Below are 24,287 nucleotides of genomic sequence, written 5' to 3'. Positions count from 1 at the left end.
TCATGATTAAAATTGTTGATGTAAGTGTCTTTGATTTAAATCAGTCTACCCTGGGTATTCTTGGGTTCCCTTCCCCCAAGTAAATTACCACTTCCTTTTTTGGCTCTAGAGATTACATGGTCTTCTAAAGAAGCCATGGGTAGCTGTTGTAGCTGTCCAGATAAAGAGACTGTCCCAGACAACCATCGAAACAAGTTTAAGGTAAGCAGTTGATTTTTTTGTGTTGCAATCTATTTTGTCATTCCCTTGCAAAATAGAATTCAGATATAAGAATTGGAATGAAGAAAGTGTTAGTAATGTTTATGAAAATCAAGCCATCAGAGACGTATCAGTTTGTATGGCTATGAATTCCTCTTTATCCCTAAGGATATATTAGGTCCAGTAAAAGGAATATTTTAAAAGGTCTGGTTTTCAGTAGTGATGGATATTCATAGACCTCTGATCTTCTGTAAGGTGAAAAGCCATGTGTCTTAGGCGGTGAATCTCCATTTAAACAGAAGGTCAGTATTATTGTAGCATTTTTCAGAAAACGTCTTTTATTTGAAGAAGAATAGTCCTTGTTGTCACACGCAAAGAATTCCTAGGAGTTTTAGACCTGGAAATACATGTGCTTAACCTTAACCACAAGTAGCCCCATTGACTGCAATGGCCTCATTTTGCCCAGTTACACAAGATTGATACTTGATTTTCTGTCCCTGTCTGTCTCACCAAGATCCTAGAAGAATGAGGGCAAGTGGCTGTGCTTTCCATCATGAACAATGACTCTTGCAGACAACTTAAGGGGATGCTGTTATCTTAAATACCACATTAATGTCTGGACTTTTTTACATAGTTTTGTTACAAATAACACCTAATAACCGAAAGATCAGAGACTTTATTTCTGTTTTTCAATTTGTGCTTCAACAGCATTTTGTTTGGTGGTCAGTTTCTCTTTTCCCCCTATACAGTTAACTCCCTTGTTTGTGTGAGTCTTACTTAAAAACCGGGGAGAGAAAAAAAGAGACTATTTTTGCAAAACCACAGAAAATGTCAGGAGCCTCAGTGGCAGGTGAAACTATTTCTCCTTTTTTAAAATTGACTAGATTTCAATTTGACTATCTCTTTTTAAGAAGAAAATTAATTATAACCAGTCTTTCTATTGAGTAAGGAGTGGTTGGGACAAAAGGCACTGAAATAGGGGCTGTTACAGTGTGAATAAATGTGGCGATTGTCCAAGTTCTATCAGGGATAAAGAGGATGTGGTGACTGTTTGTTTTAATGCACATATTACATATAAAAAATACAGACTCTTAGATTTATTGGACTTACCTTCAAACTTCTGTAGTGTTGAGGTAACAAGTCACATTAATGATTTGCGCCCTTTGATACACACTGCTTTAAACATACACTTTTTTAAAAAAAAGAGGCAAATACTCTCATCTAGAGAATTAACACTTCCTGACTTGCTCTTATACAAAAATGTTTTGTTTTCAAAAATAGTTAAACCTGTAATGTTTTGTATCTCACCAGGAGCTATAAACTCTTTTCAAATTTGTATTTGATGGGTCAGATGCTTTATGTTACTGAAATGTCCAAGAAGCTTATATAATGGTATAAAACTCTTATTTTAAAGGTCATTAATGTAGATGATGATGGTAATGAACTGGGTTCTGGCGTAATGGAACTTACAGATACAGAACTAATTTTATACACCCGTAAACGGGATTCCGTAAAATGGCACTACCTCTGTCTCCGTCGCTACGGCTATGATTCAAATCTCTTTTCTTTTGAAAGTGGTCGAAGATGTCAAACTGGACAAGGTAGGTAGCATCTATATGTTTGTATATATAAGTATTTTAGCAACCTGTTCCACAAGTCTTTAAATGAAATACAATTCACTCAGTTTTTTCTTCCTGAGAGCAAGAGTGGAAAGAGTGGGCTTTTTCTCCTTGAATGTAGGCATCACAAAAAATCTTATAAGTAGCCCTTTGGGGAACAGTTCTAGTTAAATGGCCAGCATTTTAAATAGGGTGGGCCTGATTGCTCTGGAGCAGTTTGTCTGCACTATATGAAAGAAGATCTGGGAGACTTCTAGTTTCTGAAATCACCAAAGACGTGGAATACTTTGTACTTCTTTGCAGTGACATCACTAATCAGTTTAAGAGCTGATTTAATGGGTTTTGTAGAGGGTTGAATCCAACTCTCCTGGCTCGAAGTGTTGACTTTCCTGATGTTTCTCCTTTTGGGGAAGGAGAAATGTAAAAATGAAGATTTCAGAGAAGCCTTTCTGAAAACTAACAGATTATTTTAGCTAAATTCATCACTACACCTGTTATGAGGGCAGCAAATGGGGGGGGGGGGTATAATAAACCTGAGCACTTGCAGGATCAGGTCTGTCTGCCTTGTTTATTTTTAAACATAGTATTTAAAACACATACTTGCATTTTCTATCCTTCTCCCTAAAAAAAAAAAAAAAAATCATAAATGTTTGTTTATAAAAGCCAAAACATCAGTGAAATCATCCTGTTTCCTAAATTCTGTTTTTATTTTAAATATGAAGCACTTAATTTCAGCACATTTGAGAAGAATGAGGGATAGGTGGCTCCTACTTTTCCGTTCCCTTAATCCTGAGCTGACTGGGGAGTCAAAATGGCTCCCAGTTGATGGGCCAAACAGCTACACTAAATTACACCCACTGCAGCAGTCCCTATGCGACAACTGCACTGGCCAAGGAACAGGTGAAGTACCATGTGCTCCATGACACCCTTTCTATGCTTCCCTACCCCTGATGCACCACCTTCATGAAGATATTGGGTGGTGGCTACCCCATCTCCGACATTCAAGAATTCCTCTGTGTCAAGGGTAATCTATGGCTGCCTGATCATTGCAGATTCCTGCAGCACAGTGCAGCCAGACTGGGGCTGGAGATCTGGCTTGAAGTGTTGATTAACTTAACCTTTTAAAAAGCAACCACTATTTAAAGCAGGTGAGAGTAGTTAGTCACCCATTTTTATCATTTTGTTAGGTTAAGTTGCATTCTTAACTGCCGTTAACATTGTTTACTCACTATTTTTTTTATTATGAGGCTCGTAAAAAAACAAAACAAAAAAAAAAACCACCACAACTCCATACTCCTGAGCGACGTAGTTATACCGATTGAACTCCTGCTGCAGACAGCACTATGTCGATGGGAGGTCGTCTTCTGTCAACATAGCTGCAGCCTCTTAGGGAGTTGGAGTACCGATGCTGACAGAAGTTCTCCAGTCAGCACAGGTAGCATCTTCACTTAAGTGCTATAGCAGCACAGCTGCATCAGTACAGCTGCACTGCTATATGTGTAGACAAGAACCAGATTATTTGTTGTCTTTCTAAACTTGAAGCCCACTTCAGAACTTCACTGACCATGCAACATTGTTTCTGTGTCGGTAAACTGGGTATAGTAGTACATGTTATGAAAAAACCCATGGCATCCTAGCTAACTTGAGTGGGGGGAAGGGAGTTGCTTTTTCATAGTATGGCTTTTAATATGAAAATATTTGAGAAATTGCTGCAGTAAGAAGTCTTGATTTTTGTTTTTCTTTCTTTCTATATATGCAATTTAATTGCACCTCATGTTCCGAAGTACTAACAATTTGGGAACAGAACATGTTTTATTCTTCCTTTTTAATAGAAGGGCAAATTTGAATTTCTCAAGCGTACACTGTTATTTTCTGAAGTATATCAAGCAAAATGTCAAATTTTTGGAGAGGTTTCACAGAAATTGTTTAGACCTAGAGTACTGCACATCTTGAAAGCTTCTACCTTTGGAGCATTTTTTTAGTGATTAACGCCAAAATATAGTCAATATGTTAGATTGCTCTTTGTTCCATGGTATTCAAATCAATCAAAAGTTTGTAGATAACAAGAAGTGAATGTCATGATTGATTGCATTGTCAAAATGTAGTAGGATATAGGTATCTTAAAATAAAGATACTTTTTAGATGTATCCAGTCTTCTTAAAAAAACAAAACCACATACACACTCTTCTTTTAACAAGAATATGTCAACTTTAAATTAATGCTTTCAATGGAAAGAATAACCAAAGCTGCGACTTCACTGCTTGTCTCTTTGCTTGGGATGGTAAGTTGGGCTCCCTCTACTGTTCAAAGACAAAGTGGCACAATACTTGGGCAATATACATAGTATTGATGCCAACTTTGTATTTCGTGTCTATCCCTAAGGCAGGAAAAAAATGGTTTGTTGCTGTTTATTTCACACAATCTGTCTTCTAGCCCTTCATTTTAACCTTCTTTAAGAACGTGGACTTTTACCCTGTGTCAAAACCCTTCTTCCCTGTTGTGCAGGTATTTTATTTTTTATGGTAACTCAGTATAAACCTGATAAACACATAACCTTGCAGCACCAAAGTTCTATTCTTTTTACAGGTCTACTTATTAGATTATTCATTTTAAAACTTCGCTGTTTCATGAAGTGTTTTTCCTCATTTACCCAGAAATTTTAACAGATTTTCTCTTATTGGGTCTGTTTTATTTTCCAGTCTGTCCTTTGGTGCATTGGAAGCTTATTCATTTATCAGGTACTAATTTAAAAGGGCCTCACTATATATTTTTGTTTCGGTTGGTGCACAAAAAAGATAATAGCTCAGTTCCTTTAACAGGTATTCGTTAAGTGGACTCCTGTTTAGTTACTTAAAAATTAATTACATAACTGTTTTTAGAAGCAGTTCTTGTTTTCACTTAAAGGGATCTAAAACAATTTGTTGTATGTTTATAGGAATCTTTGCCTTTAAGTGTGCTCGTGCAGAAGAATTATTTAATATGCTACAAGAGATCATGCAGAACAATAGCATAAATGTGGTAGAAGAACCAGTAGTAGAAAGGAATCATCATCAAACTGAGTTGGAAGTTCCAAGAACCCCTCGAACACCCACCAGTAAGCATGGTTCTGCTCTCAAAGTATAATTTCTGTGTGTAACGTGACACCTTGCTTTAAATTTGATTTAGCTCTTCAGTTAGCAGCATGCAAGTAATCTAGTTAACGAATGAATACTGATTTAAATGCTATTGCCAGCTAAAGTGTTTGCAGTAGGTTTTTTTCTTTAAATACCATCACAGAATTCTCACTTCTAGATCTCCTTGCTCTGGGGCAGGACTGGCTAGGACTCCCAAAGCTGAAGAATTTGGCTAGGCTGTATTGGGACCTAACATCAGTGCACAAAAGCACCACTTCAGTATGTGCACATATGGTCGCTTTATGAGATCTTGTCTAAGGATTGCCTGATTACAACCACAGAAAATTATACGACAATTGTAAACGTCAGAATCCTTGTCCAAAATGTTCATGCTTTGTGTCAGCAGGCCCTGAGGGGCTGAATGAAGGTAGAACAGCAGAATTCTTCCTATCAGCTAAACAAGAAATTACTGACCTTTTCTTTATAGGGAAGGCTCCTGTAAGCATTTCCACCACTCTGTAGCAGCAAAGGGCTTGGCAAAGCTTGAATCTTCTTTGAGTATTGTCCCTTTGGCACCTTTGACTGGAGGTTTTCAGTAACAGTGCCCATTTGGCTTGTGCGTGCATTCTAGACATCCTCATGCCCGTACCAACAATATATAGAGCTGCATAGGCAAAATGCCCTCTGTTCCTTTTTAACTGCCCTTACACTTGAGACTGAGCATCAAGTGTGCCTGGTTCACTTTAGGTGTAATTTAGCTTGGTTTGTTCTTTTGTTAAGTAGTTTTCTTAAATTTAATCTAGTTGTTAGTATTTAATTTTGGGGGTTCTGTTTGTTTTATTTTCCCCTCTTGAGGGGTTATTTTGGAGATCAGCACTTCTGGGGTACACCAGGATCCCTAGGCTTTAAGCACTCTCTCTCCTGCCAGGAGGTAATCTGTGTCAGTGACGGCTATTCTCAGTGCCTCCGCTGTTTGGCAGACATCCATATACTGACTAAGTGTAAGATCTGGACGTCTTTTAAAAGCAGAACTCAGTAAGAATAGTGTGAGAGAGTTTAAATTGCTTATGATGGAACAAGTCCTAAGACTGGCCTCTGATCCAGGCTCAGAGAACCCCCCTGTACACTGGTCTCCCAGCACACTTAATGGCTTCATCTACCTCTGAGTTCAGGTCAACAAGAGCCTCATGGAACAAGACTATGGGTGCCAACAAGAGGATAAGGAGTACTAGGTTTCCTACCTGAGAGTCCTTGTCTTTTCTTAAAAAAAAAAAAAAAAAAAAATCTCTATCACTGGTTTATAATTAATGTTCCGGAGACCTCTCCCAAAGGGAGTACCATTGAGGCGCCGACTGGCTCCAGTACCGAGAGGTCATCTCTAAGACATCATCTAAAAGCCCTGCCCAGTAGTGACACCTCCCTTGACATCAGGTCGTCATGTCCATTCCAGGAGACATTGTACTTTGAAGCAGTCAGTGCCATTAGACTCCTGCATACCTTCTCTGAGACTTTATACCAATGTCCCAGTCTACTTCATTGATATCATCTGAGTCTACTAGATGTATTTGTTCGAAGTGTTCCATGTGCGCAGTACTAGCACATTCTAGATGAGCACCTATCCTGGTACTGATGACAGTTTCTGCAGAATCCTATTCAACTTCTGCTCACACTCCATTGGTACCACAGGAATTTAGCTATTCAAAAGATCTTTTTGTCTCAGACAAGCCTGTCTCCACTATTTATTGGTACCATACAATTGCCTATACTGAGATCTTCTGGGTCACCAACACCACATCTCTTGCCCAGATCTCCTACCTCTTTGATACCTACCGTTCAGGATGAGCAGTTATCACCGCCACTGGATTATGGTGAGGAAAAGTCCGATTTCCAGATTTCTGTCCAGGGGACCCCTCTCTACTTGACAAGACATTTACTCTCTTGCCACCTACACTGAGGGGGAGAGAAAGGGGGTTTAGAGGTTGGGAAATGACTTTGACCTCCATTCCATTGGTGCGGCAGATGGATGTCTCTTCCCATGCCCTATGGGCCCTCCTCAGTGGCAACATCAAGATTCCTCAGTCTTTTTTTCCTCCCCTCAGATTAAACCCCAATATGGGATTTGAACTTCATTCTTAATTGTTTTACAAAACATCTCTGAGCCATTAACTACTTGTTCTTTACTTCCCCTCTCCATGAAAATGGCTACTTTTTTTTTTTTTGATGGCCCTCACTTCTGCTCGAAGGGTCGGAGAACTGGGATCTTTAATGGCAGATCATCCCTTTGGTGTTTTTCAAAAAAAAGTTTTGTTATGGCCACACCCTAAGTTTATGCCTAAAGTATCTTCTGAATTTCAGATTAACCAGGTCACTTATCTCCCAGTTTTTTCCCCAAAACTACATCAGACCAGGGATGTCTTCTATACCTTGAATGTCAGAAGGGCATTAGCCTTCTATTTGGACGAAACTAAACCATTTAGAAAGTCTCCCAGACTGTTTCAGTTGTAGACAGATCCAAAGGACCCACAGTCTCCTCCCAAAGACTCTCAAGGTGGATCTCTAGGGGTATTATTTCATGTTATGAGTCTGTCAAATCCATCCTCCTTCCAGGGTGCTAGCCCATTGTACAGGGCCTCTACCTATTTCTGTGGCATTACTGAAACCTGTTCTGGCTATTGAAATCAGCAAAGCCAAAACCTGGACCCCTCTATATGCTTTGGTTCGTGCCTATAGATCAGATGTTGGAGTTGGTAATGCATTTTTGTCTTCACTATTTGACTTCGCTCTGAAGCTCCCTCCTCTGGGTGAGGACACTGCTTGGGAGTCATCTGAAGTAGAGAACTTGTTCCAGGGAAACTACTCAATGAAGGAGAGGTTACTCACCTTGTGCATAACTGGAGTTGTTTGAGATGCCTCCCTGAGGGTGGTCTGCTACAAGCCCTCCTTTCCTTCTGTTTTGGAGCTTCCTTTCATGGAACTTTGTGGTAGAGAAGGAACTGAGGGCAGTTTGCCTGTGCAGCTCTCTGTATCTCCAGTTCAGGCAACCAGGATGTTTGGAGAACATACATGGGCCAAATGGGCACTGCTACTGAACATCTCCGGTCAAAGGTTCATGGGGTCATGTGCACCTCAAGTGGAGCACCCATAGGGACACATACCTTGAAGAACTCCAGCCACTGCACAGTTGAGTTACCTCTCCTTTTCCAATATCCCCATATTAGCCAAGACTGTCATTTTTGACTTTACAAATATCTAAGATGAGCTTTCTCAGGCTCAGTGTGTGGCTTTGGATGACTGCTCAGAACTCCTGTGACCTTGTCCAGACTGAGCTGTCCTCTGACACTTTTTTTTTTTTTTTTTGACAGAATGTAGTTCTGAGGGCGTGGTATGTATAGCTGAACAAATGGCTTGAATTCTGGCTTTTTGGAAGACCATTACCTCACAGATGTAGTCATAGATGTCTGTGTCATTCATGGCTTGCAGTCAGCTTCCATCTCTCACGTCTGCAGAACATATTTCATAGTAGCGGAGCCCAAACTCTCCCATGCCTATGAGTTTTGTTTCTTAGGATATCTTTATCTGGATATATTTGTGGATAATTCTTGCTTATTGAGCGCTCATCCTCAAATCCCTCTGCATTGATGCTTCTTGGTTAGCAGGAGGTGACTCATCCTCCCTTTTTATTAAAGAAAAAAAGAGCTGCTTTGCATCTTGCCTAAGGTACATGTTAATCATTGCCTGATGCAGTGCCTTTGGTTTTATTTTGAAACATCACATCCTTAAGCTCCTTACTCACCAAGAGTGGGAATCCCATAACGATTGTATCTTTAAAGAGAAAATTCTTTCTTCATCTTTGAACATATCTCACATGATTCTCACCCATGCATCTCCTTTCAGAGTGTAGGAGTTCTGCCTATGAAGAGGTGTGCTCTGCTTTGTGGTGATTGTGTATTTGTGCATATTTATATACAAAAATAACATTGTCTACTGAATGTGGGTTTTTTAATATGAACTCACCCTTTATCCTTGCAGAGTTAATGATATGTTGGTACTGGTCATGTTCCAGCCTTTCGCTCTCGCTCTCAAAAGGGAATTGGCAGTTAAGCTGTACCTTTCGTGCTGCGGGGTTGGAATGTTTCTTCTGATGTGGGGAGGGTGTGTGTGTGAAGCCCTCCAAAACTCTGTTTGTGGGAGTTCTGGCCAATCTCAGGTTGGAGGCTTGAGATCTAGCAGTGAGGATCCGGTGGTGGTGGTGATTTAAAAAAGTAGAATTACAGGCAAGTAATTTTCTTTTCCTTAAGGAGACAGCTTCATGTTACTAATGGCAATATTGAAAAGAAGTTTGATAAGGGTTATGGTTCCTCCTCCATCGAGATCTAAAAATGTAAACTTCTTGTTTCAGTGTTGTCTATACATTCACTTCAGATAACCTAGAACTGTAAAACTGTGAATTTGAAAAGTGGTGGAATGAAGTTCTCAAAAGTAGATACTCTTGTGACTAGTGATGTTACAAGAATATCTCTTTTGACAATCTTATATACTTAACTGGAAAACTGCATTAAAATTTGGCAGTGTGTGAAAACCTGAAATTGGCTTAACAATTTTTCTGATGAAATACTTGTAACCAATGAAACTAACTTATTTTCCCATTGTATATTTAGCTTACCCTTTGTTGAATAAAGTAAACGAGTTTGCAATCTTTGCTGTCATTCTGTATCATAAATATACTGACAAACAATGCAATGCAATTATGAAAAACACAAATTAATTTTTCAGTAGCGTTTATATCTAAGGCCTGGGCTACACTGGGGGGTTCGAACTCAGATATGCCACTTCAGCTATGCAAATAGCATAGCTGAAGTCGAACTATCTTAGTTCAACTTATCTGGCCGTCCTCACGGTGGTGAGTTGATGGTGGCGGCTCCCCTGTCAACTCCGCTTACTCCTCCTGCAGAGGTGGAGTACAGGCGTCAATTAGCGGATCGATTTATCGCGTCTAGATGAGACATGATAAATCGATCCCCGATAGATCGATCACTACCCGCTGATCCGGCGGGTACTGAAGACGTACCCTAATATACATTCCCGTAAATGTATATTGTAAAATGTATATTCCCGTTCTCTTGTTTATGCATGCAGACAATACAGTTTAAGAGGGCTGAACTTAAGAAAATGAATGTTGATGCCAATTCCACTTTGTTACTCAGCAGTAGTTGCTTTTCATATTTTCTTGAGGGGATTAAAATTTTTGGCACATGGTTTGGCAGTTAAATATTGAGGAGATCCAATCTAGATATATATATTTTTAGGCACATATCTAGGCCCGTGAGCATTTGGCATTTGTTAAATATATTTATTTTGATAGTGTCCACAATGTACAATGCACTTTCCAAAGACAAAAGAAAGCAGCTGAATGATACATAAGGGGGCACTTTGAATATCGTTTTAATGCATCTTTTCTTAAATTGAATTAGCTCCTGGGTTCAGTGCACAAAGTTTACCTAATGGGTATCCAAGATATCCCTCCTTTGGAGATGCTTCATCACATCCTTCCAGCAGACATCCCTCTGTAGGAAGTGCACGGCTTCCGTCAGTAGGTGAAGAGTCAACGCATCCATTGCTTGTAGCAGAGGAACAAGTAAGCATAGTCTTTATTTTCACATATTTTGGGTTCAGCATTAATTCTACTGCTCTTATACTGACCCTGTAGATTTGTATTTGCACTTATTTTCCTAGATCTGTTTCCATGATGGAAAAATGTGTGTTTTTTTCTGATCTTGGCTGTGTATATCTGCATAGTATGTTGTATTACTGTAAAATGTTTGCATGTGGTACCATTTTAGGATGATGATTAAAGCTAAGATTTTGTCATGGGTATTTTTAGTAAAAATCAGGGACAGGTCCCGGGCAATAAAGAAAAAATCATGGAAGCCCATGACCTGTTCCTGACTTTTACTAAAAATATCCATGATAAAATGGGAAGGTACTGGGCAGCTGGGAGCTCTGGGGTCCCACTACCCAAACGGGCACAGAGTTCCAGGTTCCCCCTGCAACCAGCAGTGGAGGGAAGCTGCAAGAATCCCCCCTCCCCAGCCGTGGAAAGGTGGGGGGGTCCCCCGCCTCCTCTCCAACTGTGGGGAGCTGCGGGGGTCCCCCTGCCCAGCCATGGCCATAGCTGGGAGCTGCAGGGTACACCCGCTGCCCATGGCATCTGAGCGCTTGGGGGCACACTGCCTCAAAGTGGCGGGGGTACCTCACAGCTCCCTGCCACCAGGGCTGAAGTCACGGGGGTCTTTAGAAGTCATGAATTCCGTGACAAAACCGTAGTCTTGATGATGATGTATATGGTGTGCATCTGGCGAAAGAGCAACTTTGTTTTCTTAGCTACTTGATTTAAAATACATGTTATTATGCATTTATTTGTATTGTAATAGTGCCAGGAGTTCCCAGTCATGAACTTAAGATAGGTGGGTAAGAGTCATATGGGGAGTCAGCATGGAAAAGTCACTGAGGATGATGATGAGAGACTGGGAGGAGAAAAAGAGGCAGAGCCAAAAGTCAGAGAGGAAGATAGATGGAGTTGAGTCAAGTGAGCACCTGCAGGGCAGGAAAAGGAGAGAACAAATGGTTGGAGTGTTCAAAGGAGAATGAATTAGGTGAGGGAGGGAGAACAGGGGTTGAAAGCAAGTGGAGTGGGAGAGAAGCTGAGTGCCTCACCATGGCTTTTTGAGCATGTCACTGGGTAAGTGTTGTGGGAGAAATTACATCTGTGTATTTGACTCTCAGCAATGCTCTTTGGTAGAAGCAAATAACTTGAAAAATGAAGACACACATGACTGTTGATGTGTGAGGCAATCCGGAAAAGTAATAGTTATCCTCATCTACTAGTGTGCCCTACACGCACTCAGCAGGCAAATCCTGGCAGAGGTCTGGTATAGTGTGGAGCACAGAAGGGAGTTGTTCTCAGTCATTACCTTTGCCCTCCAAGTTTCCAGATCCAGGAGTGGTATAGGGGATGAGAGAATTCCATCTATCCATTCCCTTCAAAGCAAGGGGTTGGAAACCCTGAAGGATGAAGTGTGAAGCTAGTGGTGCACTTTTAGCTCGCCCAAAGTGCATCTGCTACCAACATCCTGATCGGCACTTTTAATTCCGTAAATGTACGATTTCACACACCAGTCTGACCTCTTCGATCGTTAGTTCTGAAACAGTTTTATAATTTGACCATTAATTGACTATATGCTCTTCGGTGGAAGCGCTGCTACCTAACCCTCCAAGTATACCAGTGGCTTTAGTCAGAGCAGCCCCAAGGCTGTTCTGACCAATGTTGGGGCTAGCCTGGCACTGGATCAGGGAGCTGTAACCTCAGCAGAGCTCAGACATAAGGTAGAATTGAGCTTATTAATAAATTTAATGGTAGAAATAGGTTCTCACTGGTTCGTCTGGGCACCTTTTGACATTATTTAAAACAACACAGCAAAAATAAGATGAGTAGCAAACCTCTGACAAAGCTCCATGCTCAACACAACCCAACAGGCTGGACTTTTACCCCAAAACTCTGTCCCCAAAACACAGTTTCCTTCACTCTTCAGACAGCCAGGCAAAAAGATTGCAAGTCTTTGAGGGAAGGGAAGGAGTAAGGAGATTAAGAAAAAGTGCAACTAATGTTTGAATTTGTCCTCTACAGGTGCACACCTATGTCAACACTACTGGTGTACAAGAGGAAAGAAAAAATAGATCAAGTGTGCATGTACCGCTGGAATTAAGGCTTTCTAATGTTGAAACAAGCAAGACAACAGAAGATCAGAATTGCACTGATGACAGAGATGCTCAGGTTCTTCTGGAGCCTGAAGGAGTCAAATTTGTTTTAGGACCAACACCTGTTCAAAGACAATTAATGGAAAGAGAGCAACTGGAGCAACTTGGGAGAGACCAAGTTAGTGGCAGCAGTACAAACAACTCTGAATGGGACACTGGGTACGACAGTGATGAACGTAAAGAAACACCTTGTGGTAATAAACTAGTGTATGAAAATCTAAACAGGTTATCAATCCCTAGTGCCTCAGGGGTCAGGAGAGGTCGTCTGACATCAACAAGTACCTCAGATACCCAGAATATTAACAACTCTGCTCAAAGGAGAACTGCATTGTTAAACTATGAAAACTTGCCATCTTTGCCGCCTGTTTGGGAAGCCCGCAAGCTAAGTAGAGATGAAGATGACAATTTAGGACCAAAGACCCCATCTCTGAATGGCTACCACAATAACCTAGATCCAATGCATAATTACGTAAATACAGAGAATGTAACTGTGCCAGCAAGTGCTCATAAAGTAGAATTTACACGACGTCGGGACTGTACACCAACAGTCTTTAACTTTGATATTAGACGTCCAAGTTTAGAACACAGGCAGCTCAATTATATACAGGTTGACTTGGAAGGTGGCAGTGACTCCGACAACCCTCAGACTCCAAAAACTCCTACCACTCCACTTCCACAAACTCCAACCAGGCGCACAGAGCTGTATGCTGTGATAGACATTGAAAGAACTGCTGCTATGTCAAGTTTGCAGAAAGCACTGCCACGAGATGATGGTACGTCTAGAAAAACTAGACATAACAGTACTGACCTGCCTATGTGAAACCGGGAAGCATTAAATCATTTGCACCTTTTGTGAAGTTTATAAAATTGAAGATGCAAATACTTCATTTGCATTTCTTAACAGTAACGCTTTTTATAGAGTAATAGACTTTTTTCTGAATACTTCATGTGCTTGTCTAACAAAAGGGAAATAATGTAGAGCAGGTACTCATTAAATGACACCATTTTATTCTACAGTAATAGTAATTGTTGTGCAGAAGCATTGCCACTTTTCACAGTGCCTCTTTACTTGGTTAGAGTTGGAGTGACTGCTAGTTCTGAAGTTATCAATATTCTGGCCATGTGCCTATAGTCATTGTTATAACATTTTATAAAGCCTCTTGATGTGCATTATTAGCTGATAGCCCTAATCTTGCAAGGTTGATATTTGTACCTTCACTCTCTTCATTCATGTGGCCTCCTCCAATATGAGAGGTGTGAGTAATTCATTATTCAATCAGTTTGACTTACATAATACATATTGGCTCATGTGAAGGGATATAAACACCGTGCTTCCTTGTATATGTCAGTTCATTTTTTGAAGTAATTTGGACAAGCTTCAAATTCTTGAAGGTTTTTTAAATTTCTGTAACATTGAGGGGTTACATCAAGTTCACTTGGTCAGAGATAGAGTTGGGTCTGAAATAAGCCATAAGTCATTTCCACTAGAAAAGATATTTCCAAGTGGTAGTATCAAGCTTCCTGAACAGTTTTACCGAATTTTAATCTGAGTTTTCTGAAGGAATTCAAAGTCACAGTTCTGCTCACCTTTCCATCTTCATGTGTGGGATGTCTTTTGACCTATTTTGTATTGTCTGTAGCTTAAGAACAGTTAAGTTTTTGTGTATAACTTCAATGATTGTTTAGGGTTTTTATGTGTGTTGCTCCTATTCAGTCTGCACATTGTCAAAGAAAAATCTCTTGAAGGTTCAGTGGGAACCTTTTTTACTTAACAGGGTTGCTTTTGTCCAGTGTTCTATTCTACTTTTTATGTCTGGCAGAAACATCCCAAAAGTGTTAGTGTCCAGCAGCATACAGCATCGCACAAGTGGAAAGGTGTATTATGCATTTTTGTCTTCCTCTGAAGCATCAAATATAGGTCACCATGGGAAGCAAGGTACTGCAGTTGGTAGTTCAGTGTGCCAAATCTTAAATTCTAACTGTGTGGATCTGTAGATGATGTACTTGGATTTAGACCGAATTAGTTACTTACAATATGTAGAGAATTTTCTGAAGGTAATATCTATGGGCATATATATTTTCCCTTTGCAGCTAGTTAACTCAGTTACTCTAATGGCTTAACTGCTGCTCGATGTTATGGTACATCCAAGTAGAACGCATCTGCTGAACATGCCAGGTATGCCCTTGACAGTCCCTTGTTCTATACTGAATATTAATAGAATTGATAGCAGTACAGCAGGTGCAGCGCAGGACCAGAAAAAAAAACAGATTAAGCTTGAGCCTGTGATTTCAAAGGAACTGACCACTATGTGAACTGGTGTGACGAATAATAATCCTTGAGCTGTGGGTGAGAAAAATCACATGCAAGAAACCATAGGGGAGGTCTGAAAAAATGCTTAGGGTCCTCATGTAATATTTGAGCTTTCATATAAAACAAAACACTATTTCCAGTTCTTTGAATTTTGTGGAAGGTGTTCCTGTTTCCCTATTACATTTTCCTTTTGTCTTCAGCCAGATAAATAGTAGGAAGAGTGATAGCTGAAATACATTTTTCCTGTTCACCCCAGTGAGATAATGGCAGCCTCATTTATATAGGTCAGGCCTTTTTATCCTGAAGGATTTCCAGTGTTCTTCACAAACTTTATAATTCTAAAATGCATCTAGGTGCACAATCCATATGCTTCACAGTAGTAAGGGAACAGGAGCCTTAGTTGGGACGTTGTAAGAAAACTTCATTGAGATCAAGAAACTTTTCCATAATCATTTCACCATTAGTCTATGCACTTGTATACATTTTTTTTTATTTAGGTGCTCAAAAAGGTGAGGGACTAGTAGCATTTCACTAGAACCAGAGGTAGTGCAGATGCATGGTGCTATAAGTGTCCCTTGTTCCGCCCTGACATTGCACCTCTGTTGTGATTTGCATCACACCATGCATATACTAATCCTGGGTCTGTCTTGAAGCGTGATTGCCAATTGTTGCAAACTGTGTGGTGGATGTGTGAAGTGGGCTAGGAACTAGAATCAGACCGACAAACTGTTGCGAATTTGTAAACTAAGACAAGATTTCAGCACTATATTTCAAGCAGTTAAAAAGCTAGAACACTTAACTCATCAGCTATCTTATCTAGAGACTTATATGGCTCGTGTCACCATAATCTCTGAGTGTCTTAATCATTAATGGATTTTATCTTCAAACACCCCTGTAGAGTAAGTAAGTACTGTCCCCAATTTACAGATGGGGGAACTGAGGCCCAAGTAAACTATACATGACTTGCTGAAGGTCACACATTGAGCCAGGAGTTCAACCCCACTCTCATGAGTTTTAGTCCAGTGCCCTTTCCACTAGATCATCCTTCCTATCCAAGACCTACCATGGACCATTCAGAATAACGTTGTTGCCAACTCTTGCAATTTTATGAGTGTTGTAATATTTAGTGTTTTTCTTAAAGCTGTAGATCCTGGAGTTGCGAATACTGCAAAATCTCACTTTTTCCTTTTTTTCTCCCCCCTCCCCCCAAAAAAATAAAGTTAAATTTCTTGCCCTTGGGGAGAAAAGCTTGAAAATATGATCCCTAAAGGATCAAAAACCAGAAGGCCTCTAAAAAGAAGCCAAATCCAATCTCATGATTTTTTTTTCTCATTCATGATATTTGAATTCTTGGGGTTGGTGATGCTTTTAATATGACAAATGCAAAAGACATCATACTGCACCTAAAGGGAAGAGTATCTCTAACATACAGAGTGCATTTTAGCATTAAAGATGTTAAGCATGGTGTTTAGGTTCAGGCTGATACCTCCACCTGCATATTTTTCAAGGATGTCCCTAAACCTCTTCCATTTCCCTAAGCAGGTAAGAGATAGAAACTACTCAATTCATCTATGGCATTGTTTTTATTTAATTTTCCTATGAAGTAGTTGCACTTTACCCTTGGAGACTTGGTTGTATCTCAGTCTCTTTGTGATGTTAGATTCACTGTCTGCAGATCTGGGGTTCAGTTTTTAGCTGAAATTTCTCAACTGTATTTTTAAGCATATTTATTTTGGACCCACAGGTGTACAGAGCAAGATGCAACAACTATGTAACAGTTCATTGGAAAATAACTGGCATAATATGTGAAGATTACCTAACCAATGCCCAGAAAAAGTGGCAAATTTTCTTTTAATTGTGTTTATACACAATGTTCAGCTGGCCCCTGTCTTTCAGGCACATGACATATTCGACACTACTAATCCTCCAATGTGTAAAGCCTTTAAGCTAGACGTTGCTCCCCCCCGATGCCATGACTAGTAAAAGGTGCGGAGCGTTCATATATTCTACTACGTTAAGTAGCTGCTCTAACCAATTCTTATTTGCAGTGTATAAAATCTGAGGAGGCACTGTCCAAGACTCCATTGTTGCATTGAAAATGCAGTTAAAGTGGGAATTTAATCCATGGGTTACACAAGGGAAAAACAAGTATTTCCTTCCCAAATTGATATTGCATACTTAAGAGGTGCAGAGTTCTATTTTGTGAAAGTTTTTTTTTTTTTTTTCCAGTGATTCTATCAAATACATTTAAAAATGACCAATTCTGGAAAAATTTGACTGGCTTTATAATGTTCTTTTGGTTTCTCCTCAGTGAAGTGTCTAAATTAAAAAATAAATAAAATGTACTCATGTACTGATAATTTATTCAGCATATGGAAGGTGTTGAATATAACAAGTGACACAGTAAGGCCTAATCTTGCTCTCATTTAAATCCATAACAAAACTATTATCTTCAGTAGTGCAGTATCAGGCCCCCAAGTATTTATCTTTACATTTTGCACTTAGTCAAATGTCTCAGCATTTAAATAATATCAGTGTGTTCAAATCTCTGACATGAAAGCATTTTATTGCAACATAGAATGCAGTTAGTCTGGGCCACAGCTATGATATACAGGGTCCAGGTCAAGATTTCAAAGCAGGGCCACTATGTGGCCCAGCTCCTTGCAACAGCTGCATGAGCAGCCACTGCAATATTGTTCCTTGGAGCCTCATTTCCTCCTGTACAAGGGCTAGTCTCACCCTCCCTAGTGTTTGATAATCCATCACCCATCACCCTTCACCCAGTCAGGCTTTCATATTCACTCAGAGCCCAGACAGGCACTGAAAGAAATGGAGGCATCTACACTCAAGTTATTTAACTTATGGTAAATTAAATAGTACTTTCATGGGCATGACAACCTGAAAGTGTTATCTAAGTGTGAGAGACAGAGACAGGTATCCTTGTGTAAATCAACAGTTGGTTTCAATGGAGTTATGCCAATGTACATCCACTGAAAAGCCAGCCCAGAATATTCATGTTGGTATCTGGGGTAGTTCCATTTTGCCCAGGATGAGGCAGTATCAACAGAGGACAGATTGCCTTTGCCTTCTTTCACTTCAATTAGAGCAGGGCTGTCAAGTGATTTTTAAAAAATTAATTGCGATTAAACAATAATAGAATATCATTTATTTAAATATTTTGGATGTTTTCTACATTTTCAAATATATTGATTTCAATTTCACCACAGAGTACAGTGCTCACTTTATATTTATTTTTGATTACAAATATTTGTGCTGTAAAAAACAAAAGAAATAGTATTTTTCAATTCACCTCATACAAGTACTGTAATACAATCTCTTTATTATGAAAGTTGGACTTACAAAGGTAGAATTATGTGTAAAAATAACTGCCTTAAAAAATAAAACAATGTAAAACTTTAGAGCCTACAAATCCACTCAGTCCTACTTCTTGTTCAGCCAGTCACTCAGAAAAACAAGTTTGTTTACATTTGCAGGAGATAATGCTGCCCCCTTCTTGTTCACAATGTCACCTGAAAATGAGAACAGGTGTTTGCATGGCACTGTTGTAGCGGTGTTGCAAGATGTTTGTGCCAGATGCGCTAAGGATTCATATGTCCCTTCATGCTTCAACCACCTTTCCGGAGGACATGCATCCATGCTGATGATGGGTTCTGCTCAATAACAATCCAAAGCAGTGCAGATCGATGCATGTTCCTTTTCATCATCTGAGTCAGATGCCACCAGCAGAAGGTTGATTTTCTTTTTTGATGGTTCGGGTTCTGTAGTTTTCGCATCGGAGTGTTGCACTTTTAGGACTTCTAAAAGCATACTCCACACCTTGTCCCCTTCAGATTCTTAAATCTTGGGTTAAGTGCTGTAGCTATCTTTAGAAATCTCACACTGGTACCTTCTTTGCGTTTTGTCAAATCAGCAATGAAAGCGTTCTTAAAACTAACAACGTGCTGAGTCATCATCCAAGACTGCTATAACATGAAATATATGGCAGAATGCAGGTAAAACAGAGCAGGAGACTTACTGTTCTCCCCCAAGGACTTCAGTGAGAATTTAATTAACACATTTTTTTAACAAGCGTCATCCACATGGAAGCATGTCCTCTGCAATTGTGGGCAAAGCATGAAGGGGCATATGAATGTTTGGCATGTAGCACGTAAATACCTTTCAATGCCTGTTATAAAAGTGCCATGCAAATGCCTGTTCTCACTTTCAGGTGACATTGTAAATAAGAAGCCAGCAGCATTATCTCCTGTAAATGTAAACAAACTTGTTGGTCTTAGCTGAAGGAGAAGTAGGACTGAGTGGACTTGTAGGCTCTAAAGTTTTACATTGTTTTGTTTTTGAGTGCAGCTATGTAACAAAAAAATCTACATTTGTAAATTGTACTTTTACTATAAGGAGATTGCATTACAGTACTTGTATGAGGTGAATTGAAAAACTATTTCTTTTTATAATTTTTACAGTGCAAATATTTGTAATAAAAATAATATAAAGTGAGCACTGTGTACACTTTTTGTATTCTGTGTTTGTAATTGGAATCAATATATTTTAAAATGTAGAAACACATCTAAAATATTTAATTTCATTTGGTATTCTATTAACAGTGCAATTAAAACTGATTGATCATGATTTTTTTAGTTAATTGCGTGAGTTAACTGCAATTAATCGAGAGCCAGAATTAAGAGTGAACAAGTTTTCGTTGAGTTGTTACTGCATTGTGTGTGATGTTGCATCCCTGATGTGGAGCTCTGTTTCTTAACAGAACTGCCTGCTTCATATAAGGTGGAATCTGTAGTAGAACTCCGTATCTGCACTGTACTGTGTTGTTTATGGCTGCAAATAAAGATGAATGTGAGGAAACATACTGTAGAGGCTGGTAGTGGATCTAATTGGTTTCTTAGAGGAAAACTTCTTCTCTCTTAACCATCACTAGAAGAGGTCAAGAAAAGTTTGAGCCTGCTTGTTGGCTGATAGAAATTGATTTTTGGCATTTAAATGTAGGGGTTTTTCCATGAATAACAATTCAGGCATTCAAATTTGACAGTATTTACTTCATAAAAATATTTAATCAAAATCATGTAAGATGTGTTCATGTTGAATTCTTCATTTACAGTCTCAAAAAAAAAAAAAAAAAAAAAAGAGCGCCTAGGGGAAATTCCAGCACAAAAAACTGCGTTAACATGGAGTTAAGGTTGCTAATGTCCATTCCTAAATAGTACTCATTAAAAAGATAGGAAATCTTGAGTTAAGGTTCTTTCACAATCTTTAGAAAATATTTCCTCTTCCAGGCAACACACACACACGATGAATAGGAAATTAAAATTTACATAGCAGACTTAACTCTGACCATACATGTGTTAATGTTCCTTGTAATTGTGCTTTAAGTATGACTTAAGACATTTGTCAGATGTATTATTAGGATATTATCCTAATGTTGTTTACTCCAGTTTAACGCAGTATTTTGTGTGGAAATATGTAGGTATATAGGTGAAAGTATGTCTGATCTTTAAAAGTCATGAAACAAGTATTGGACATTTTTATATTTTTTTATATATTTACAAAGGGCATTTAAAATTTTTCTTGCAGTTTTAGTAATTATCTAGTGTGATAATACACATATTGTGACAAAGTTTCCTGATATATCCATTACCTTGGTGTATTTCTATTTAATGTAGCAAATATGTATATATACAAATGAGATGATGTAAAAATATAATTAAGAATTAGGTTGTATGCTCCTTGGGGCAGGGACTAAGTCTTCCTTTGTGTTTTGTAAAGCACCTAGCACAATGGGACCCCAACGCTGACTGGTGTCTGAGAATTACAGTGATAAAAATAAGAGGAGATAATGAAGATGCAGGGCCAGAACTTCACCTTTAATTGAGAAGCATGAGTACTTAGATGCCATGAAGCTCACCTTTCCACTCCCTGATTCTGGGGGCCACTCTGTGCCTGGCTATTTCCCAGGAACATTCTCCCCACTAGCTGCAAACCAGCCCAAAATCACAGCAGGTGAATAATAGAGCATAGGGGTATATCAACCTTTTATCACATCCTCTGTGCTTGCTGCAGAGGTGGGGGTGAGGCAGGAGCCTCTCTGTGGATTACCTTTGTACTGGAGTGATCTTGAGCTGGATACACTGTCTCTGGGCCCATTGAAGCCAACAGAAAGATTCATTGCCCACTGAAGCCTACAGAAAGATTTCTGTTGATTTTGGTGTCTGTTGGACCAGGTGGTACCTGCTCAGATTCTGCTGGCAATGAGTGCAAAATGGCTGTACTACACCAGAAGATCTGGTTGATCAAGCTATTCAGGAATGATCTAAAAATACTGTAAAAATATAAATATATTACCTGTACTAAAAAAAATTCCTATTTGTGGTCACCAGAGTTAAAATTACAATATAAATTTTTATTTGTCATACATAAGTGTAGATTGATTGAGCTGTTATGTATGAAAGAGGAAATGATTCTAAAGAGTGTGAAAGAAACAGCTCAGGATTGCTTTTATTTTTAATGCTAGGAATGGACATCAGCATCCTTGACTCCAAAATTAATGCAAATTTTGGCATCGGATTGTGTAAGGGTGTGTGTGTGGGTGTGTATGCGCGCACACACACAATATACTATATATTTGGTACTAACTTTGTACTTTCCCTGAAGTTGCCAAATCTTTAACACAGACATTCTCACTTGTAAGATATTGGTACTTAATTACTGAATGTATAGGATATGCTTCTGGTTTGAAAAGGAAAATTAGTGTTGTATGGTATCCCACAATGCAGTGTGTCCCAACTGTAAACGTTGCCTTTTTTTGCATGTAACACCTCATTCTGTTGTTGCATCACCTAGAACTATTACTTCTGAACCATCGTCTGCATCTTAACTAAACTGCAAATTTGCAGTTACAGTACAACTGAATACAGCTCTAGCATGAAAGCTGACTGGTAGTAATAGTACAGCAGTCACCATTGTGCCACAAATGCATTTATTAAATGCAGAAATATATATTTCTATAAAAGCCAAAACCATGTTTTTATGTTCCTTTATGGTCATTACATTGTATGATATTGTAAGATTATGTTCTAATTTGCATTATAAAATGTTTTTTCCTACTTAAAGGCATAAATATAACAACTTTGTATAAAGGTAGCTTTCTAGATTTTTATTTCTTTTATAAAAATTATAAATAGTGGGAGTACCATTGCCAAATTGTTTATAAAATGTCCATGAACTTTGTCCTGTTTGGTTAATCTTTTACAGACATTCCATGTTTCTTTTTATGAGAAAATTGACACTTTCTGCATAGTACAGTATTTTTATGCTGTTCCAAATCAGCATATTAGAATTTTAATTTAAGTTGGGTTTGCATTTTCATTACTGATAGCTAACCAAATGTTCATTTTTAAAAAATGTATTATGTAATGTTGACAACATTGTCGTCCTCCCTCATCAGTGCCAACTTCATTTTTTTTTAAATTGTAGCATGGCAATAAAAATGATTTTACATTGTTGGGAGCATGTGAATTTCTTGTTTGAGACTCGGTTATGATTTTCATTATTCAATATTGGGTGTGTTGTACCTTCAATGGAAAAGATATTTGTCCTTTTTCACCATTGTCCCTGGCATACCAATAGCCTTATTAGCTAACATTGTGTATTCACTTAATTTTCTGAATCTCATTTATCACAAAGACCGCCTCTATTCTATTTCCTTTGTATTACTAGGGTACATAATTTTTTAAGTTTGGAAATTTTCTGTGGTGGCCCTGGAAGTATGTGTGGATTTTTTTTGAGTGGTGTTCAGGCCTTACGTCTTTGTAATATATAGAAAGATGTTGCTTTTTCAGTGTGGTGCCATTTAAATTGATACATATCCCATATTTCTTGAAGTAAATAATCAGTTCTATAGAAAATGAAGTAAAAATCTTGTTGAAGGCAGATAGAAAAATTAGGTCACGAGTCATCCCCTTAATCACAAGACGTTAATGTGTCATAACTGAATTAACAGCACCAGTAAAAGTATTAAAACAGCCTTGTTAAATCACAGTGGCAAGGACTATAAATTTTAATCTGCAATAGCTCAGCATACTAAACTGAACTACTGGTTCAGCAGTAAGCGTAGGTCATAAGACTGTATTGATGAAGCCCCAATGATGGTAATTTATGCTCTGACTCAACCGTCCATCCTTATGCAGCTAAGCACTTAGCCTGTGCTTAACTCTAAGCCCTTCCTTATGTTCCACTGACTTCATAGAAATATAGGGCTGGATGGACCTCACAAGAACATCTAGTACACCCCCACCCCCTATTCTGAGGCACAATTGAGTATACCTAGACCATCCCTGACAGATGTTTCTCTAACAGGTTCTTGAAAACCTCCAGAGGGTGAGGATTTCACAATCTCCTTCTGTAACTTGTTCTAGTACTTAACTTCCTAATATCTAACTTAAATCTCCATTGCTGCAAACTAAGTCAACTGCTTTTTGTTCTACCCTCAGTAGACATGGAGAACAATTGATCACCATCTTCTTTATACTAAGCTTTTTCATATTTGAAGATTGCTGTCTCTCCTCACTCACCTTCACTCTAAAGCAAACATGCCTTGTTCCTTTAATCTTTTCTCATAAATCATGTTTTTTAAACCTCTTAGCAGTTTTGTTGTTCCACTCTGGATTGTCTCCAGTTTTTTCACATTTCTTAAAATGTGGTGCCCTGAACTGGATTCAGTACTCCAGATGAGGCCTTGCCAGTGCTGAGTATGGCGAAACAATTACCTACTTTGTCCTACATATGACATTCCTGTTACTACATCTCAGAATTAAATTTACCTTTTCCACAATACCGTCACACTGACTCATATCAGATGGTGATCTATTATAACCTTGGGATCCTTTTTCTGCAGTACTATTGCCTAGCTCAGGGGTCTCAAACTCAATTTATCTTAGGGCCAGTGCCAGTCCTCAAATTCTCCCAGCAGGCCAATAATGTTATTCATGCTGCCCACAACCTGCCCCCCGCCCAAAAAAACTCCACCCCCCACCTGTTAAGGCTGTGGGAAGGAGTTTGGGAGGGGGAGGAGGTCTGGGATAGGGGATTGGAGTGCAGGCTCTAGGAGGGAGTTTAGGTGCTGGGTGCAGGCTCTGGGCTGGGGCAGGGGGTGGGATTGCAGCCTCTGGGAGGGCGTGCGGCGCTTATCTGGGGCTCCAAAATGGG

At 39.1% G+C, this 24,287-nt stretch overlaps 1 protein-coding gene across 7 annotated transcripts in view; it reads left to right on the top strand.

Annotated features, from left to right (window-relative positions):
* Positions 1-15,463, top strand: part of FRS2 (fibroblast growth factor receptor substrate 2) — an 81,029-nt gene extending 65,566 nt beyond the window's left edge. For 6 of the 7 annotated variants that reach the window (XM_073327810.2, XM_073327808.2, XM_073327807.2 and 3 more), the window contains 5 exons: positions 110-201; positions 1,613-1,799; positions 4,753-4,911; positions 10,402-10,565; positions 12,615-15,463. In XM_073327810.2, coding sequence (XP_073183911.1) covers positions 136-201; positions 1,613-1,799; positions 4,753-4,911; positions 10,402-10,565; positions 12,615-13,565 — 1,527 coding nt within the window. In that variant the 5' untranslated portion in view covers positions 110-135 and the 3' untranslated portion in view covers positions 13,566-15,463. Of the gene's footprint in view, positions 1-109; positions 202-1,612; positions 1,800-2,354; positions 3,253-4,752; positions 4,912-10,401; positions 10,566-12,614 lie in introns of those variants that run through there. The other variant, XM_073327811.2, reaches the window with a different exon arrangement.
* The last annotated feature ends 8,824 nt before the right edge of the window (positions 15,464-24,287 follow it).

The sequence above is a fragment of the Lepidochelys kempii genome, chromosome 1 (genome assembly GCF_965140285.1).
Source record: "Lepidochelys kempii isolate rLepKem1 chromosome 1, rLepKem1.hap1, whole genome shotgun sequence".
Classification (NCBI taxonomy): domain Eukaryota; kingdom Metazoa; phylum Chordata; order Testudines; family Cheloniidae; genus Lepidochelys; species Lepidochelys kempii.
Note: the sequence above shows the minus strand (reverse complement) of the source record. Positions and strands in the feature narration are given on the sequence as shown.